Raw genomic sequence first — 21,072 nt, forward strand, 5'->3', positions numbered from 1 at the left:
TGAAGAAAGACTTAGGGAGGATCTGCAGCATCCAAATTGGCTAAGTGGGTCATGAGAACCAGAAAAGTAGAAGTGCATAATAAACTAGTGAGCGGCTGAGATAAAGATGAAGAACACAGCCGCAACCGCAAAGAAGTCTACACAAGTCTAGGGACTGTACTAAGTTTAAAAAACACAGACTGCTCTTTGGGTCATCAAGTTCTTGTGGGTGAAGGGATATGTCTAGCGCCGATTAATAATTGTGTGCTTGCTGTTTTTTTAAAGATGATGTAACTGAATTATTGCCAAGCTCTTGTTGTTCCTTGTATGACTTGATAGTTTTCTTTTCTGTATATAAACTACTGATTTGCAGAAGTAAAATTGCAGCAGATTCAAACCACTTCTGAGTGTGTTGTCTGTCTGTCATTCGCCAAATCCTTGCCTTCCTGACTCCCCAAGTCCTGGTTCTCCTACGGTCATGGTACCCCCAATGGGCCAGTCCGTGGCAGTTTTCTCAGAGTCACTGGGGTCTTAGACAGGAAGGGAATCTGGACAGTCTACAGAGGCTTGTCTTTGAAGTCAACCCCCTACTCACAGCCTCCCTGAGCACCTGACCCCTGAAATTGACTTTGTTGCTGAATGATGCTGTGGTAACCTCTGTAATCTAAACAATTTCTATTATGAGAAAGTGCACATCTCTCAAACAAACACACAAATACCCAGACATATAAACTCAAGCAGACTTACAACAGAAACACACCTACCCAAAGACACACCTACAAGGACAGACAGGCATACATATATTAACATCCTATGACATTTAGAACGAATGTTCTTTTACAGTATATGTCATTCATTCTACTTAAAAACAAAATACCCTGCTAGTTTATGATGTACTGTGATTATATTAGTTCATCCCACTACACTTTCTCTTTTCCCTTTCACTCCTGATGACCCTCTGGCTCTGCCTTCTTTCCTTCTTTCCTTCTTTCCTTCTTTCTTTCTTTCCTTCTTTCCTTCCTTCCTTCCTTCCTTCCTTCCTTCCTTCCTTCCTTCCTTCCTTCTTTCCATCCTTCCCTGCTTCCCTGCCTACATCTCTTCTTCCTTTGTCCACTCACCCAGCATTGAGATTGCTGGGTCAGGTGGTCTTGTGTGTGTGATTCTCTCAGGGACCACCACAATATCTGCTAATATCATACCAGGACCATGTTCCCATGGACATTGCACAGGGACCCCTTCCTCTCCATCCTAAGACTTGATTGCATTCTCTCTTTTGGGAAACTGCATTCAATCCTCTGGTTACAAGGAAAATTTATTCATTTGGCTTTAATATCCATTTCTCTGGTGATTACAGATGTAGCCTGTGTTTGATATATTGTGTACCCCAATAAACATATCTTGAGGTCAGAGGATAGAACAGCACTATATTAAACACAGAGGTTAGCCAGTGGTGGCACATGCCTTTAATCTTAGCATTCCAGAGATAGAATTCATTTGGATCTCTGTGAGTTCAAGGCCACACCAGAAACAGAGCCAGGCATGGTGACACAAGCCTTTAATCCCATTACTTGAGATCTCATGTCTTGCTTGGGAAAGGCACACACATTTAATTCCAGGAAGTGATGGCAGAAAGCAGAAAGGTATATAAGGTGTGAGGACCAGGAACTAGAAGCTTTTTAATCTTTTACACTTTTGAGCAGCAGTTTAGCTGAGATCCATTTGGGAGGACTAGAAGTTTTCGGTTTAAGGAAACAAGATCAGCTGAGGAATTTGTGAAGTGAGGTTGGCTGTGGCTTGTTCTGTTTCTCTGATCTTTCAGCGTTCAATCCAATACCTGGCTCCAGGTTTGTTTTTGTTAATAAGACCTTTTAAGAGGCCTTATGCAACCTTTTCTTCCTACGTGGATTGGTCGAGATGAAGGAGCCCAACTAGGGAATGGAGTGCAGGACAATGTCTGTTCATGAGGAAATCATCTCTTAACTCCATGTTCCCTGAGATATCTGTTATCCTTCTGACTCATTTTAAGTGATAGAAATGAGTTGCCCTTGAGAAGAAAAATGAGGCTGATTTCTTGAATGAGACAATGTCCTAACCTTTAACAGAGAGTAGTGATGTTTCAAACATACTATTAATCAATCAAAAGGAGGAATGTGTTTTTCAAATATTAACATTTGAATCAAGGCCTCATTTATACTACTCAAATACTCTTAAATTATAATGCCTCCTGTGCTGGATGTGAAAAAATTAAAGACATACTTTATTTTTAATTATGTGTATATTTTGCTGTGTGGGTAGTTTAGTGCTCATGGAGACAAATGGAGCATGGGTCCTCTGTGCTTACAGGTGGTTATGAGCTACTAATTGTGTGTGTCAGGAACTGAACATAAATACCCAGTTGTTTCCCCAGCACCTGGATGAGTAATCAAACTTTGTTCTCATGTTTTCTGTAGCTCTCTTCACAAGCGTCTACTTACCACATTGAGCTGGATGAATCTAGAGGGCATTTTGTAAATGACAGCCAGGCACCAAGAGAATGAAAGGACCTCTTATCAAGTGTAACCTAGGAAACGGATCTCAGGTAAAGTAAAACTATGGCAGGGTATTCCTGGTTTGGACAATGAAGGTGTGAAGATTAATTAGTTAGATGGTAGGAATTGTCCCAAATAGTGATTTGTAGGGATGTGACCACAGCTAATAACTACGTATCCTGTTCTTTATATATGGAGAGAGTAGATTTTATGAGTTATCCCCCAAAACAAAAACAGAACATTCAGCATGTAGAGGAATCATAGCTTAGGACTTTGAGAGAAAACTTACTTTCTAAAGATATAAATGTGTAAAATGGGATCTGTCAAAAATGATAACCAAGTGTAAACTTTTCTGTGGTTCTTAGAAAAAGGAAACCATGAATATTAATGTTTCCATGGTGTCTTTGGAAAATGACATTAGGTCAGGGAAGCTGTGGTTTCTCTACTGCAAGTGCAAAACTAAAGAGGATGAATTAAAGATTTTTAAAATTTCCCAAGATTACTTACTGAACTTAACAGTCAACACATGTCAGCACTGTTTCATCCTTTTCAAATATCTGCATATATAAAGAAATGTATAAATATATGTTTATATATATGTGGAATGTATAAAACTATGTGTCATTCTCTGGGCTAACAAGAAGCAACAGGATAACTTAGAGGGTTTGTGGGGAAAACGATTTGTTCTAATGTATGAACAAATAGGATGTTTAATAGAATATGACATGGAGAAAGTCCTCTGGAGGATTTCCTTGGCTGGAGGGGAATCTGCAGGATCTAAAATTAAAACATGTGCTCATGCTGAATAGTCCAGAACTTCCTAGATTCTGCAGTGACTCCTACTCCTCCTGGGAAGCCTCTGTTGGTCATCAGTGCCCCCTGCTGGTCCTGAGTGTCTCTGTAGGGAGGTTTCTGTGCAGGCTCACGCTGGAGCTCCCTCACTGTGTCTCTGGTACAGTAATAAGTGGCTGTGTCCTCAGTTTGCAGATTGTTCAGTTTTAAGAAAACTTGGCTCTTGGAGGTGTCCCTGCTGATGCTGACTCGGGATTTGAGAGCTGAATTATACTCTGTGCCTCCATGATACCACATTGCTCCCACCCACTCCAGACCCTTTCCTGGAGGCTGGCGGACCCAGTGTACACTGTTGTCAGTTAATGAGAACCCAGAGACAGTGCAGGTGAGAGACAGGGTCTGTGAGGGCTGCACCAGGCCAGTTCCTGACTCCTTCAGCTGCACCTGGGACAGGGCACCTGGGGACAAACAACATCACCATCAGTCATACGTCCCATACATGACATGCCTGGGTCCCTCTCCTGAAGCCCTGACCCACTTACAGCTTGGAAAGGTCACCAGGCAGAGGAGCAGCACCAGGACAGCCATGCTCTGCTGGAGGCTCTAGTGAGAAGGAGATGGGGCTTCTCAGCTGGGCCTGGGCTTTCATCCTGAGCCTGAGGGCTGCTTTGCATTGGGGGAGGTTCCTGAGAGGATAAAAGAGAGCACAGGGCAAGGCTTCCACTCTTCCCTCAGGTGACTGAGATTTGCACTGTGCTTCCTAGGTGGACTGGAGATGGAAACTCAGGAACATTTTCCTGTTATTTTCTGGATTTCCAATCCCTGAGAAATGGGAAATAGTATGAATCACACTGGGCAGACCTGACAAGCAAATCATGAGAGTGTTTATACTAAGTGAATCCCCATTCACACAGTGCAGGCAGAACTGGGTACCATGTCCTAAATGCATTTGTACATCTCTATAAATTCCTGAAGTGGATTCAGAATGGAGTTGGGCCTCTTAGTGATCAGAAACCCTGCTTAAGGGACAACTAAGAATTTATTGTTTTGGTGTCAGTGGAATTGTCTTATTCTCATCATCCATATAGGAAATAATTTGTGAGAAAGCAGCTCACTAACATTATTACATGTGATTTCGTGTGTTTATCTGTGAGGAGACCTGTGGGAGCCCATTCTGGGGTTCCTCGTGGCTTTACCCAGCAGGTCCGCATAGAGGATGATTAGGACCACGGACCTGAGTGCAGGTGTCTGAGATGGTCTGCACTTGGCTGTGCTGGGGGAGGAGGTCTTTTGCTCCACCCCTTGGCGCCTCTATAAAAACCCTGGGGCAGAGACAGTCAGGGCCCGTTGGTTTCTATCTGTTTATCTCTGCAAGATTCTCCACAATAAACCCTTCGATCTAATATTTCCTGCTGCTCGCACTCAAGAAAACTCTGGGAAGCTGTGGGGTTGGTGGGTAAATGCCCCACAGAGACCCTAGAGTCTTTTTGCAACCTATTCACCTTCTCACATGGAAACACCATACTTGGAGATTAGATTTTAGTGCCTCTTGACTTATGCTGGTCTATCTTTCTCTGTGTACTTTATATCTCTTTTTTAGCATGTAACATAGAAAATTCCAGGTTTCTAAATATGATTATCACATTGGTAAGTGATAGGAAGTTCAGCTGTTCATGAAACTTCATAAAACACTATAGTGTGCAACTAGAATTGAGGTTTATGTTAACTAAAGTAAAAAATAAGCCAGAGTGTAGTGGGTAGCCATTCCAGCTTTGATCTGGAAGTTCCAACCCCCATTGAGACTTTGGCAACTGTCATGCCTACAAAGCGGGGCCAAGGGAGGCGCCTGGAGACCCGAGATCTGGATGGGCCAGCGCTCTCTCTCTGTTCCGGAACCCTGGATGGTGGAGGTGGGCCAAACAGAGCTCCAGAGAACACCGCTGGACTGCGATACACCTTCCCCAGACCCTGCGACCTACCTATCCCTTAATTTGTAAGTTATGCCATTAAATAAATCTCCTTTTAACTACGTGGAGTGGCCTTAATTTCACCAATACAAGAGAAACTGTTTCCCTACAAGAAGTAGAGAAGACGGCAGACATGAACATGGGGACCCTGTGCCTTGAGGTGTTGATCATCATAGAGAACATGAGTATGTAGTGCTTTCCTCCATTCCTTGTTAATGTACATCACAGGGGAAATGAAGTTTAGAGCTGGAGCACACCTGTTCAGTCAGCAGTCAGAGAATGTCTGTCTTGGTATTGGAGATCTCACATTTTGTGTCCCTTATTTCTGAGTGCATAACCTATGTACTCAGAGTGGCAGTAGTAGAGGCAGGTCTTAACCTTAGGGAGTCAGCCATCCTGTGCAAGCTCTGATGGTCACCCACACTGTGAGTACTGAGTTCCTCCTGTTCCTGATGCTCTGAGTGTTAGAATTTTTCAGACACTATTCTCACTATGTCTCATCATAGGTTTTTCTGATATTTTCATTGTGATAACAAAATTTGCGAAGAAGTATTACAGAAATAAATGTACATCTCTTATACTATATTAGAGAACTTGTCATAAGTCTCGTTATTCAAGTGTTTTTGTCTTTGGTGACTTCAGAGATGGTTTGTACTCATATTCTGTACTCCCTTGCTCCTTGGGTTTCCCTTTTCCATGAGTTCCATAAAGAAATTTACTAAGCAAAAGTTATTTACAAAGGGAAAGAGTTCATGATAAATCCACCCATTATTTATAATTATATCCTCTTTGAGAGGTGGGTTCTTTTTTTTTTTTTTTTTTTTTTTTTTTTGGTTTTTCGAGACAGGGTTTCTCTGTGTAGCTTTGCGCCTCTCCTGGAACTCACTTGGTAGCCCAGGCTGGCCTCGAACTCACAGAGATCCGCCTGGCTCTGCCTCCCGAGTGCTGGGATTAAAGGCGTGCGCCACCACCGCCCGGCGAGAGGTGGGTTCTTATTCCTAAGTGTTTGTTCAGTCATTTGTTTACTTATGTCTGGTGGATGCAGGGATACTCACTTAATGGGTCATGTTTTCATGACAGCATCCTGTTGTACATTTGTGTTGTGGTTAGAATTTCATCAACATAATACAAACTAGGTCATCAGGGAACAAGGAACCTCAGCTGAATAACAAGGCCTCCATCAGGTTGTTCTGTGAGAACGACTGTGGGGTCATGTTCTTGATCAATGATTGACATGGTAGGGTTCAGGAAGACATGGTGGTGGCATCCATGGGAAGGTGCTCCTGGGTTGTATAAGAAAGCATGCTGAAAAACCATGGAGTGCAAGCCAGTAAGCAGAGTTCCTTCATGGTTCCTGATTTAGTTCCCACCTTCACGTTCCTGCTTTGATTTCATGTCCTGATTTTCCTACATGATGGCTGTAAGATTTAAGATGACATAACTCGGTTCCTTCTCTCGATGCTTTTGATTATGATGTTGGTCACATCTATAGAGAAAACACTAGGATAATTTCAAAGTCTTCTGATGAGAGGATGATATGGGGCCTGTACAACTGCAACCATAGCCCCACATACAGTTACACATCCAAACACACACATACACACACACACACACACACACACACACACACATACACAGAGAGAGTCACACTGTCACACATACAGAGTCAGTCACACTTACACTTAGTGACACAATCAAACACACACACACACACACACACACACACACACACACACACAACAACACAGCTTCATATCCATATGCAGAAACTGTCAGAGAGGCTGACTGTGTTTCTACCTTTCTTATTATAGGGTCACTCTGGTTGGCCTGCACTCACTGTGTAGACCAATCCGGTATTGAACTATGAGAGATTATTTTTGTCACTGTCTCCCTAGTGACTGGATTAAATGTGTATACCACCATTCCTGACAATAACATTTCGTTTTTTTAAAAAATTCATTCACCAATTAAATTTTTGGAAAATAATCCTTTCATGAAATATACTCTGATGATTATTTCCCTTCTTTTATCTTTTCCTAGATCCTTCCTCACTCCCAAGCTGCCCAATTCCATAACTGTCAGAGTTTTAAGGAAATTTAAGAGATTGGCTTCATGACATTAATTTTCCTATAGATAATGATTTAAAATTACATAATTGCCAAATGCATTTTCTCCTTTAAAATCGTTTGCTTTTGTCCCTATCTAGTATATGACCTGCATGTATGGTTTGGCTGTTATCTGACATGTCAGGAGCCTCTCTCTTACACATGGTCTCCAGTGACTCCAAAGTCAGCCCTAGTTCTGCAGTCATGCCAGCCCAAAGTAGTTGAGCTTAAGTTATTGATGTTGACTGATATGCCTCTGGGTGAGATACAGACTTGGAGCTCAATCAGGACTCACAGTCATCTTTAGAATCCAGAGGTGCAATCACATTTGCACAGAGCAACATGTAGGTGTTGAGAGAGTCCATTTACCTAAAAAAATCTCCATCAAGATGAAACATCTCTGTCCAGGTCAGTTATCTCCATCTAGCATTCTGAATATATGTTTTAAAAGACTATTTGATCATATATCTTTACCACTGTTTTTATTCCCATTTTGAATATCAATATGTATAGAGTGTATAATTATATACTCTAAGTGGGCTTATAAATGCTTCCTTAATATGTAATATCTTCATTGTAAACTTTTGGAAAGTATAATATTTTATATATAATATTTTATGTATGTTCATGTACCAATAGCCAATATAATTTAAACGGAATGTCTCTGACTAGAGTATATTATAGTATTAAAAATCATTATATAATATATGTATTTGTTTTTTCATTAATGTGTACAATGTGTAGTGATAAAATCCTGGACTGTATCTCAGTTTGATCCTCAACACTTAACTACAAAGCAGGGTGGAATGGTTTATCCCAGCACTGGGGAAATGGTGACAGGAGGCTCTCTGTCTTGTCATCCTACCATTCTATCTGAACAAGTGAGCTCCAGGGTCAGTGTGAGACCCCGTCTCAATAAATAAGATAGAGGTCAATTGAGGAAGATTCTCAGAATCATGGCCTCCACATGTATGTGCAAACACACATATATGCCCACACAGTCTCAGCAATTAGCATTTCCATTCATTCTAACATTGCCCATTCCCTGTGATGACCTCATAGTTTGTAGTCATTTAGAAGCCTGCGATGGATGCTGCAGACCTAAGCTCCATTGCTTGCAACACAAGAGTCAAACTTTTATAACTCATACTCGTTCCCTTTCCACTGTGCACCACTTTCCGTCTGTACTTCCCCCTCCAGCTGTTGTCTTCCCCTCTGGCCATGAGATTGCCTCTTTCATGTCTATAGATGTGAGAAATGACATTTTTCTGTGCACAAATCTGATCTTTTTTTTTAAATTGGGATTGGTTCTTGACATTAAGACCTTATACATTGAAGGCAAATGTTCCACCATAGAGCTATATGCTTAGCCCTTCTATCTTTTAAAACATCACTTTTTCCTACAGCAGCTTATGTTTTAATTACAGCCTTTGGTTATATATTCCTAAAACAAACATCAGCCTCCCCAAGTTTCTCTCCTTGATTCCCAGCACTTATGACTGATTGTAACAGAGCAGAGAAGGAAAGTGTAAAGGGTCAATTTTAAACAGAGGCTTTTATCTGTCCCATATTGTCCTGATGCCACTTCAAAATAATCACTGAGAGGCTTATATTAGTTATAAATGCTCAGCCAGTAGCTCAGGCTTCTTACTAACTAGCTTTTACATTTAAATTAACCCATAATTCTTATCTATGTTTAGCCATGTGGTTCATGGCTTGTTGCCTCATTTTTCATATGTCTTGCTTCCTTGGTGGGGGCTGGTGTCTGCCAGACACTGTGGCTCTCTTCACTTCCTTAGTTTGGTTGTCCCACCCATACTATCTATCTGGCTACCAGCCAATCAACTTTATTATTAGCAATGAGAGAAACACACATTCACAGCATGTAGAAGGACATCCCATAGCAGTCAATATTCTGAGCATCATTTGCAAGAAAGTAGGAGTAGGGAGGACAAATCAATTTAACCAATTAAATGGACAAATAAAAAGAGAGGAGGAAGAGGAGAAGGAGGAAGAAACTGCATCCCTAGCTGGTGGCTCCTATCCAGAGTGGGGACTGCATGGTATGATGACATCATCAAGTCTAATGTGAAGATGACCCACAGCACATGCAGGAATTTCATTATTGATGTTCAACACCACATACCTGAGTGAAAAGGTAAAAATAGGAATGAACTGTTCAGATGAGCAACAGTGTCTGTCACACTTTGAAATGACGATGGCAAGGCTGCTGAGCTGTGTTCTCAGCTGCTGGTTTTCTGAGAGTCATTGGGGTCTTAGACAGGAAGGGAAGTTGGACTGTCTACAGAGGCTTGTTCAGGGGAATGGAGGCCCAGTCCTTGAAGTCAACCCCCTACTCACAGCCTATGTGGGTACCTAACCCATAAGATTGGTTTTTTGATCAGAGGATGTTGTGGTAACCTCTGTAATGTAAACTATATTATGAGAAAAACTCATCTCTCAAGAAAGCATACAACACCCAGATATAGACACATAGACAAACAACAGAGGCACACTTACACAAATACACATGTAGAAGGACAGGCAGATATTTGTATATTAACATCCTATGACATTTAGAATGTTCTTTTATGGTATATGTCATTCATTCTACTTAAAAACAAAATATCATGTTCCTATATAGTACACTGTGATTATATCCATCCCACTACACTCTCTTTCCTTTCACTCCTGATGACCCTTCTGGCGCCTGCTACTCTTATGTCTCTCTCTCCCTCCTTCCCTCATGCCTTCTTTCCTTCCTTCCTTCCTTCCTTCTTTCCTTCCTTCCCTCCTTCCCTCCTTCCCTCCTTCCTTCCATCACTTTCTGCTTCCCTGCCTACCGCTCCCCTTGTCTACTCACCCAGAATTAAGATTGCTGGGTCAGGTGATCTTGTGTGTGTAATTCTCTGAGGGACCTCCACATATTTACTAATAATATAGTAGAACCATGTCCCCATCAACATTGCACAGGGACCCCTTCCTCCCCATCCTAACACTTGTTTCCGTTCCTTCTTTTGGGAATTGGCATTCATTCCCTTAGTTATCCTTTTGGCTTTAATATCCATTTCTCTGGTGATAGAGATGTTGGCCTTATGCAACCTTTTGTGCCTCCATGGATTGGTCAAGATGAAGGAGCCCAAGCAGAGAATGAAGGGCAGGATGATGTCTGTTCAGGAGTACATCCCCTCTCAAGTCCATGTTCTTTGAGATATCTGCTATCCTTCTGACTCAGATAAGTGATAGAAATAAGTTATTCATGAGAAGAAAAATGAGACTGATCTCTTGGATGGCACAGTATCCAATCTTTAACAGGGAGTAGTATAGCTAGAGTTTTCCTGCCTGGCCCACAGCCAGGACAAATCTCTGTCACCTACCAGTTCCACAGCCGCTGAGACCCAACCAAATAAACACAGGGACTTATATTGCTTACAAACTGTATGGCCCTGGCAGGCTTCTTGCTAACTGTTCTTATATCTTAAATCAACCCATTTCTATTAATCTATACCTTGCCACATGGCTCTTGGCTTACCGGCATCTTCACATGCTGCTTGTCATGACAGCGGCTGGCAGTGTCTCTCTGACTCAGCCTTCCACTTCCCAGAATTCTCCTCCTTGTCCTGCCTATACTTCCTCCTGCCTGGCTACTGGACAATCAGTGTTTTATTTAGTAACCAATCAGAGCAACATATTTGACATACAGACCATCCCACAGCAGAGTAGTATTCCTGAAAAATTAACATTTGAATCAATGTCTCATATACATTACAAAAGAACTCTTAAATTAGAATACCTCCCAGTGGTTGATGAGAAAAAATTAAAGAAATACTTTATTTTTAATTATGTGTATACATTTTTGTCTGAGTAGTTTAGTGCTCATAGAGACAAATGAAGGGCAGGAGGTTCTCTGTACTTATAGATGGTTATGAGTTACTAAGTTCATGTGTCAACAACTGAACATAAATTCCCAGTTGCTTCCCCAACACCTGGATGAACAATCATGACCCATGCTCATGTTTACTGCAAGTCTATTCACAAGAGTATACATGCTACATCAAGCTGGAAGATTTTGGAGGGCATTTTGTAAATGACAGCCAGAGACCAAGAAAACAAAAGGACCTCTTATCAAGGGGATGCTAAGAAATGGATCTCAGGGGAAAAAATTATGGCAGGATGTCCCTGGTTTGGACAGTGCAAAGTGTGAAGATTAAATAGATGGGAGAGATTACCACAAATAATGAATTTTATGGATGTTGACCACAGTTAATAACAACATGCCCTGTTCTTCACATATGAAGAGAGTAGACTTTATGAGTTATCCCCCAAACAAAAATTGGTCATGTTGGCACACGCCTTTAATCCCAGCACTTGGGAGGTGGAGCCAGGTGGATCTCTGTGAGTTCAAGGCCAGCCTGGGCTACCAAGAGAGTTCCAGGAAAGGCGCAAAGCTACACAGAGAAACACTGTCTCAAAAGACCAAAAGAAAAAAAAAATTGGTCATTCAACATGTAGATGAATCATTGCTTAGGACTTTGATGAGAAAGCCAATTTTTATCAATATACATATGTGTAAATTGGAATCTGTAAAAATGATATTAAACTCTATCCTTTTATGGGTTCTTGTACCTAGATTTTTTCTCTCCGGGGCCGGTAGTCCCATAGTCCACTTATAAAATAAATATACAGATGCTTATATTATTTAAACTGCTTGGCCATTAGCTCAGGCCTACCATTGTCTAGCTCTTATTCTTATACTGAGCCCATTTCTGTTCATCTATAAGTCGCCACGCCATGTATTCCGTGGCTTTACCTACTGCCTTTACATCATGCTTTTTGGATAGCAGGCTGGTGTCTCCTCCTCCCTCTCTTCCTGTTCTCTCAATTCTCCTCTCTGTTAGTCCTGCCTATACTTCCTGTCTGGCTGGCCAATCAGTGTTTTATTTATCAATCAGTCATCCACAGCAGGTTCGTCTTGGTGTAGACTAAGGAAACCATAGGTATTTCATTTTCCAAGGTGTCTTGGGAAAATGACATTAATTTAGGGAAGCTATGATTTCTCTATCATGTGTGCAAAAATAAAGAGAATAAATTGCAGATATTTCAAAATTCTCAAGATTACTTACTGAGCTCAACATTAAATGAATGTCAGAACTATTGACTCCTTTTGAAATATCTGTATATAGAAGGAAATGTATAAATATATGTTTGAATATATGGATTGAGTGTATCAAACTATGTGCCATTCTCTGGGACAACAAGAAATAACTGGATAGCTGAGAGGGTTTGTGGGAAAAATCATTTGTTGTAGTGTGTGAATACAAAAAGTTGAATAGAATATGACAGTAGAGGGGGGCTTCTAGAGGATATCCTTGTCTGGAAGAGGAAACCACAGGTTCTGACATTGAAAGTTATGCTCATGTAGCATAGCCCAGAGCTTCCTATCTTCTGAAGCAACCCCATACTGATCCTGAGAGACTCTGTTGGCCCCCCTGTACCCTCCTGCACCCCCTACTGGTCCTGAGTGTCTCTGTAGGTAGGTTTTTGTGCAGGCTCACACTGGAGTTCCCTCACTGTGTCTCTGGCACAGTAATACATGGCTGTGTCCTCAGTTTGCAGATTGTTCAGTTTTAAGAAAATTTGGCTCTTGGAGGTGTCCCTGGTGATGGAGATTCGGGACTTGAGAGCTGAATTATAATCTGTGTTTCCATTATACCATATTGCTCCCATCCACTCCAGACCCTTTCCTGGAGGCTGGCGGACCCAGTGTACATGATTGCCAGTTAATGAGAACCCAGAGACAGTGCAGGTGAGAGACAGGGTCTGTGAGGGCTGCACCAGGCCAGTTCCTGACTCCTTCAGCTGCACCTGGGACAGGGCACCTGGGGACAAACAACATCACCATCAGTCATACGTCCCATAGACGACATGCCTGGGTCCCTCTCCTGAAACCCTGACCCACTTACAGCTTGGAAAGGTCATCAGGCAGAGGAGCAGCACCAGGACAGCCATGCTCTGCTGGAGGCTCTAGTGAGAAGGAGATGGGGCTTCTCAGCTGGGCCTGGGCTTTCATCCTGAGCCTGAGGGCTGCTTTGCATTGGGGGAGGTTCCTGAGAGGATAAAAGGAAGCACAGGGCAAGGCTTCCACTCTTCCCTCAGGTGACTTAGATTTGCCCTGTGCTTCCTAGATGAACTGGAGATGGAAACTCAGGAACATTTTCCTGTTATTTTCTATATTCCCAATCCCTGAGAAATGAGAAATAGTATGAATACACTGTGCAGACCTGACAAGTAAATCATGGGAGGGTTTATACTAAGTGAACCCACATTCACACAGCATAGGCAGAACTGGGTACCATGTCCTAAATGCATTTGTACATCTCTATAAATTCCTAAAGTGAATTCAGGTTGGAGTTGGGCCTCTTAGTGATTAGAAACTCTGCTTAAGGAACAACTACAAATTTATTATCTTGGTGTCAGTGGAATCAATTTTATTCTCATAACTCACCTAGATAACAGCTTGTGAGGAACCAGCTCATTAACATTAATCATGTTATTTCCTGTGTTCATCTGAGAGGAGCCCCAAGAGACTGATTAAACTATTCACTTTTCACTTGGAAACACCATAACTGGATATTAGATTTTAGTGCCTCTTGATTTACGCCAGTCTGCTTTTCTCTGTATACTTTATATCTCTTCTTTAGTATATAACACAGAAAATCCTAGGTTCCTAAATATGATTATTGCATTGGTAAGGGATGGGAAGATCAGCTGTTCATAAAACACTATACTGTGCAACTAGGTTTGAGAGTTATGCTAACTAAAGTAAAAAATAAGCCAGAGAAGCTGAAGTGAAGACATGAAGTAGAGAAGAAGTAGACATGCGCATGGGGACCCTGTGCCTTGAGGTGTTGATCATCATAGAGAATGTTTGTGTGTAGATCTTTCCTCCACGCCTTGATAATGTAAATCACAGGGGAAGTGAAGTGCAGGGATGGAGCCCTCCTGTTCAGTCAACACTCAGAGGATGTCTGTATTGTTTTGGAGATCTCACATTTTGTGTCCCTTATTTCTGTGTGCATAATCTTTGTACTCAGAATGGCAGTAGTAAAGTCAGATCTTAATCTTAGGGAATCAGCCATCCTGTGCAAATTCTGATGGTCACCCACACTATGAGGTCCTGTGTTTTTGCTGTTCTTGATGCTCTGAGTGTTAGATGAATATTTTCCGACATTATTCTCAGTATGTCTCATGGTGGGTTTATCTGATATTTTCATTTTGGTTACAAAAATTTGGGAAGGAGTATTACAGAAATAAATGTACATCTCTTGTATCATATTGGAGATCTTGGCATAAGTCTAATTATTCAAGTATCTTTGTCTTTGGTGCCTTCAGAGATAGTTTGTATTCATATTCTGTATTCCCTTGCACTTGGTTTCCCTTTTCCATGAATTCCCTAAAGGAAGTCACTAAGCAAAAGTTTTTTGCATCCGGGTGGACTTGGCACATGTCTTTAATCTCAGCACTTGGAAGGCAGAACCAGGTGGATCTCTGTGAATTCAAGGCCAGCCTGGTCTACACAGCAAGATCCAGGGAGGCATCAAAACTACACATAGAAACCCTGCATCGAAAAAAGTATTTCAAAATGTTATTTGTAAAGGGAAAGAGTTGATGATAAATTCACCCATTATTTATAATTATATCCTCTTTGAGAGATGGATTCTTATTCCTTAGTGTTTATTCAGTCATTTGTTTACTTATGTCTGGTGGATGCAGGGATACTCACTTAATGGGTCATGTTTTCATGACAGTATCCTGTTGTACATTTGTGTTGTGGTTAGAATTTCATCAACATAATACAAACTAGGGTCATCATGGAACAAGGAACCTCAGCTGAATAACAAGGCCTCCATCAGATTGTTCTGCAAGAGTGACTGTGGGGTCATGTTCTTGAGCAATGATTGATGTGGGATGGTCCAGGCTGATGAAGGGGGTGCTGTCCATGGGAACGTGTTCTTGGGTTGTATAAGAAAGCATGCTGAACAACCATGGAGTGCAAGCCAGTAAGCAGAGTTCCTTCATGTTTCCTGATTCAGTTCCCACCTTCGCGTTCCTGCTTTGATTTCATGTCCTGATTTCCCTACATGATGGCTGTAAGATTTAAGATGACATAACCTGTTTCCTTCTCTAGTTGATTTGATTAAGATGTTGTTCGCATCTATAGAGAAAACACAAGGATAATTTCAAAATCTTTGATGAGAGGATGGATGTGGAGTCTGCACAACTGCAACCACAGCCACACACACAGTCCCACATGCAAACACACATACACACACCGAGAGAGAGAGAGAGAGAGAGAGAGAGAGAGAGAGAGAGAGAGAGAGAGAGAGAGAGAGAGAGACTCCTATCCACATGCAGAAACATATTCACAGGTAGATGGACTGACTTTGTCCTTCTGCATTTTATAGGTTCACTCTGGTTGGCCTGGACTCACTATTGTAGACCAAGTTGATATTGAACTGTGAGAGATTCTCTTGCCTCAGTCTCCTTAGCGACTGGATTAAAGGTGTGCACTACCATTCCCGACCATCACACACAAGTTTTAAAAAAAATTAATTTTTTTGGAAAATAGCTCTTCATGCAATATATTCCAATCATTATTTCCCCTACATCATCTTTTCCCAGATCCTTCCTCTCACCAAGTTGACTAATTCCATAACCAGCAAAGTTTTAAGGACATTTAAGAGATTGGCCTTGTGACATTCATTTTCATATAGACATTAATTTTCATATGATTGATTTAAAAACGCACAACTGCCAATACATTTTTTCTTTTAAAAATCGTTTGCTTTTGTCCCTACCCAGTACAAGAGCTGCATGTATGGTTTGGCTGTTGACTGACATGCCAGGAGCCTGTCTTTTACACACCTGTCTCCAGTGAGTCCAAAGACAGCCCTAGTTCTGGAGTAATGCCAGCCTAAGGTAATAGAGCTTAAGTTTCCCTGGTGTTACTTGATATGCCTCTGGATGAAATATAGCCTCAGAGCACAATCCTCTTCATGGTCATCTTTGGAAACCAGAGGTGCAATTATACTTGTATGGAGTAATATGGGGGTGTTGTAAGAGTCCATTTACCTAAGAACGTCCCCATCAAGCTAAAATATTTCCATCAAGGTCAATTATTCTGAATATGTTTTAAAAGGCCACTTGAACAAACACCTTCACTACTATTTTTGTTCTTATTTTGAATGTTAATATCTATATAATGTATTACTGTATATTCTAGGTGGGCTTATAAATGCTTTCTTATTATGTACTATCTTCATTGTAAACTTTTGGAAAATACAATATTTTATGTGTCATGATATATAATGAATGATCATGTACCAAAAGCCATTGTAATTTAAATAGAAATTTCTCTGACTAAAGTATACTTTAATATTAAAAATCACCATGTAATGTATATATTTGTTTTATAGGTTACAATATTTTTATTAATGTATAGAATGTGTTGTGATAAAATTCAGGGCTGAGGAGATGGCTCAGGGTAAGGTGCCTGCCTCTGGGTATGAGTATCTCAGTTTGATCCTCAGTACTTAACTACAAAGCTGGGTGTGATGGTTCATCCTATATTCCCATCACTGGAGGCTTTCTGGGACTTGACATCCAACCATTCTTTCTGAACCTGTGAGCTCCATGTGTTCAGTGTAAGATCCTGTCTCAAAAAATAAGCTAGAGATCAATAGAGGACACTCAGAATCTACTTGTTAATTCCTCATCTAAGTGCAGTCATACACATATGCACACACAGTCTCACCAATTAGCATTCCCATTCATTCAAATGTTGCCCTTCCCTGTGTTGAACTCATGGTTTTTAGGTATTTAGAAGCCTGTCATGGATGCTGCAGACTTAAACTGAATTGCTTCTTACGCAACATAGGAGCAGTACTTTTGTAACTCACTACATAATTGTTCCCTTTCCATTAAACACCACTTTCCATCTGCATTTTCCAACCTAGTTATTGCTCTTCCCCATCTGCCCATGAGATTGCCTCTTCTATGTCCATGAATGTGAGAAATGACATTTTTTCTGTGTAAAATTCTAATCTTTTTTTTAAATTAGGATTAGTTCTTGAAGTTAAAACTTGCACATGGAAGGCAAATACTAACATGAGAGCTGCATGCCTAGCCCTCCTATCTATTGAAACAACATTTTGTTTTCATAGAATGCTGCAAGCCACAGGAAAATGTAATGGAATTCAGCTACTATCACAAAAGCTACTACTTGGAAAAGTCAAGGACTTCTCCAAAGGTCAAGCCATGGCTTAAGAAGTCTTTTGATATTTTAGCTTTTGTATACATACAGTAGATTAATACAGAGAGAAATCAGGCAATAAAGAAGCTAGGCATGAGAACAGAACTGAAGCTGTGTAAATAGGATATTATCCCAGAGGAATTAAAGTGAATGGAGTAAAGAGCTCGTGTGCTGAGATTTTATTTTCCCAAAAATAGACCTCGGCCATTCGTTTCTCTCTTGAGTCCCTGGGATGTATGGTATTAAGGCTGGTCCCACTAATATTATACAAAATAAAACAAATATTTTTTAATTATAAGAGTGGGTTTCATAATACTAAAACAAACACAAACCTCCCCACATTCCTTTCCTTGATGTCCAGAACTTATAACTGTCTGTAACACAGCAGAGAAAGAAAGTGTAAAGGATCAGTGTTCTGAGCATCAATCTCAAGAAAGTAGGAGTAGGGAGGACCAATCAAATCAACCAACTAAACAGACAAACAGAAAAGAGGAGGAGGAGGAGGAGAAGGAGGAAGAAACTGCATTCCTAGCTGATGGGTCCTACCAAGAGTCTGGTCAGGCTGCTGAGATGTATCTCAGCCACTGGTTTTCTGAGATTCACTGGGGTCTTAGAGAGGAAGGGAAGTTGGGCTGTCTACAGAGGCTTGTTCAGGGGAATGGAGACCCAGTCCCTGAAGTCAACCCCCTACTCACAGCCTCCCTGGGCACCTGACCCCTAAAATTGGCTTTGTGGCCAGATGATGCTGTGGTAACTTCTGTAATGTAAAAAATTCATATTATGAATAAATATGCATCTCTCAAGCAAACACACGAACACCCAGACATAGACACTCAGACAGACATACAACAGAGACACACTTACACAAAGACACACATACAAGGACAGACAGGTATACATATATTAACATCCTATGACCTTAAGAACATTCTCTTATGATATATGTCATTCATTCTACTTAAAAACAAAATACCCTGCTAGTTTATGATGTACTGTGATTATATTAGTTCATCCCACTACACTCTCTCTTCTCCTTTCACTCCTGATGGTCCTTTTGGCCCTGACTTCTCTCATGTCTCTCCCTTCCTTCCTTCCTTCCTTCCTTCCTTCCTTCCTTCCTTCCTCCCTCCCTCCCTCCCTCCCTCCCTTCCTTTCTTCCTTTCTTCCTCCCTCCCTCCCTCCCTCCTCTCCTTCCCTCCCTCCCTTCCTTCCTTCCTTTCCTGTTTTTGTTACAAAGGGAAACATATCTGAAACATTTTTTTTTGCTTTTGAGAAGATCTGTCCCCTTTAGGAAAGACATGAATAATGTGGGTATTTTATTAAAAATATTATTTAAGTGACCATATTAAGGACCTGAGCCTTTAATGTACATGGAGACCACACACCTACCTCATGCACATGGGAACAGATACAAAGTAAAAGGGTATGAAGAAGAAAGTGTAAGGGAAAGAATGAATCTGTGTTAAAAGGAAAATTCTTCATTGCTGGTGAATTCAATGATCTGCACTGAAAAAGCACAAATAAATACATAAAAGGAAAGATGAAAAGAAAAATGATGCTCACACATGGCAGCTTCCAGGATCACAGAAGATCCTATAAACTCCAACCAACAGAGTGATCCAACAGCTTTCTTAGACAGGGAGGTGAGGCACAAAGTCACCTTACCTGCTGAGTGGGACAGACACCTGAGGCTCAGGGATGTCACCAGCTGCACTGTTCTCCTAGTCTCGATGCAGGAGCCTTCCCAGGATCAATGGCGTTCCACACATCCCATGACAAGCTAGACCACTTGGTCAGTGTTTGTTCTGCTGTGCACACACTGTGTGAGGACTGTGGTGGGTGTGAAGCTTTCCAGGACTCATGGATCACTGACCATGCCGGACTTTTCTGTTTAACTTGAATCCTATACTGGCAAACTTCTATAAATGAACAAAGACCAAAATTAACAATGGGAATAAATGATGTTTTGTTGTCTGGTCTGGTAGACACAGTGCTGATGTGACCATAATTGCATCAGAATTTTGGCATCAAACTTGGCCTCTTCAGGAGGTAAACGTTCAGATGTTAGGAATTGGGACATTATCTCAAGTGAAACAAGAGTACAAGATGGCTCGAATGTATAGGTCCAGAAGGACAGAGAGGAAAATTAAAACCATTTGTGGCTAACATTGCTATGAACCTATGGGGTTGAGACCTGTTACAACAATGGAATACTTAGATTAACATCCCTCCAACCTCAGAAACAAATCATAAACTAGCACATGTTTCTGAGAGAAATTTTAGAAGATATTATTCTTTTTTTTTTTTTTTCGGTTTTCCGAGACAGGGTTTCTCTGTGTAGCTTTGCGCCTTTCCTGGGACTCACTTGGTAGCCCAGGCTGGCCTCGAACTCACAGAGATCCGCCTGCCTCTGCCTCCCGAGTGCTGGGATTAAAGGCGTGCGCCACCACCGCCCGGCTAGAAGATATTATTCTAATGAGTGATCGCCAGCCATCCAGATTGTAAAAGAACAGGGCACAACAACTGATGATCTTCCAAAGACACCACCAGCTCTACCTTTAAAATGATAAACAGACAAGCCTGTATGGATTCATCAATGGCCTTTAACAACGGAGAAACTTCAGGCTTTAGAAGAGCTGGTAGAAGAACCAAGCAAAGTTCAGTGGTCACCTTTCTATGGGTCCTGTATGTCCAGTTGTTCAAGCAGTCCAGGCAAAAACAGTTTCTTGCCCAAATGGCTATTTTTGTCAAAGTGAAGATAAACTCCATATGGAGTGTCTTTGATGCCCATCCTCCTGTCTGAAGTAAATCGGAGCTGCTAGGAGCAGACATGTCTCATTGTCTAGAAAGTATAAATTTTTAAAACATTTTAAATGCCATATTCTGTAGGTCTTGGAAGTGTTTGAAGATTACCTACCTAATTGAATTATATCTATGAATACCTAGAAACAACATGATTATAAGTTTGACTATCATAGAAGACTAATTATTAATCTGTATTTCTTAATTATTCATTAAAATCTGAATGAGTTACATAAACATAATACCTCAAATGAGAGTAGAAATTTATAGATAGAATAACAAAATTAAGTTTAAGCTTGTATCAATAAAATAAAATCCATAGCAATGTAAAACATTTTTAAACAAGTTGTTGCTCTTTAAAAGTAGGGTCATTAATCTACCCTTTCATCATATATTATATCTATATCATATTCCCTTTTTTTCTTTAGAAAGAGATTGAATGTATAAAAATATTGGTTTTTTTCTATGTCTCACACCAGATGGCTCTTCCAATACCGGAAATAAGAATCTCTTAACCTTTTTTTTTTTTTTTTAACAATATGCTTGGGTTTAGAGAAGGAGTGAGCCATTTCCATCTCCAAAGCCAG

The 21,072-nt window shown here is 40.9% G+C and overlaps 2 gene segments (V, D, J or C); both read right to left on the reverse strand.

The window, feature by feature from the left end:
• Positions 1-3,290: 3,290 nt before the first annotated feature.
• On the reverse strand, positions 3,291-3,887 carry LOC128110373 (Ig heavy chain V region PJ14-like). The segment is given in 2 exon segments: positions 3,291-3,757; positions 3,842-3,887. Coding segments are annotated over 2 exon segments (513 nt in total).
• An 8,992-nt stretch (positions 3,888-12,879) lies between these two features.
• LOC128110374 (Ig heavy chain V region PJ14-like) lies at positions 12,880-13,380 on the reverse strand. The segment is given in 2 exon segments: positions 12,880-13,250; positions 13,335-13,380. Coding segments are annotated over 2 exon segments (417 nt in total).
• Positions 13,381-21,072: the final 7,692 nt, after the last annotated feature.

This window comes from Peromyscus californicus, unplaced genomic scaffold (genome assembly GCF_007827085.1).
Source record: "Peromyscus californicus insignis strain IS unplaced genomic scaffold, ASM782708v3 Scaffold_15__1_contigs__length_86483966, whole genome shotgun sequence".
Lineage (NCBI taxonomy): Eukaryota > Metazoa > Chordata > Mammalia > Rodentia > Cricetidae > Peromyscus > Peromyscus californicus.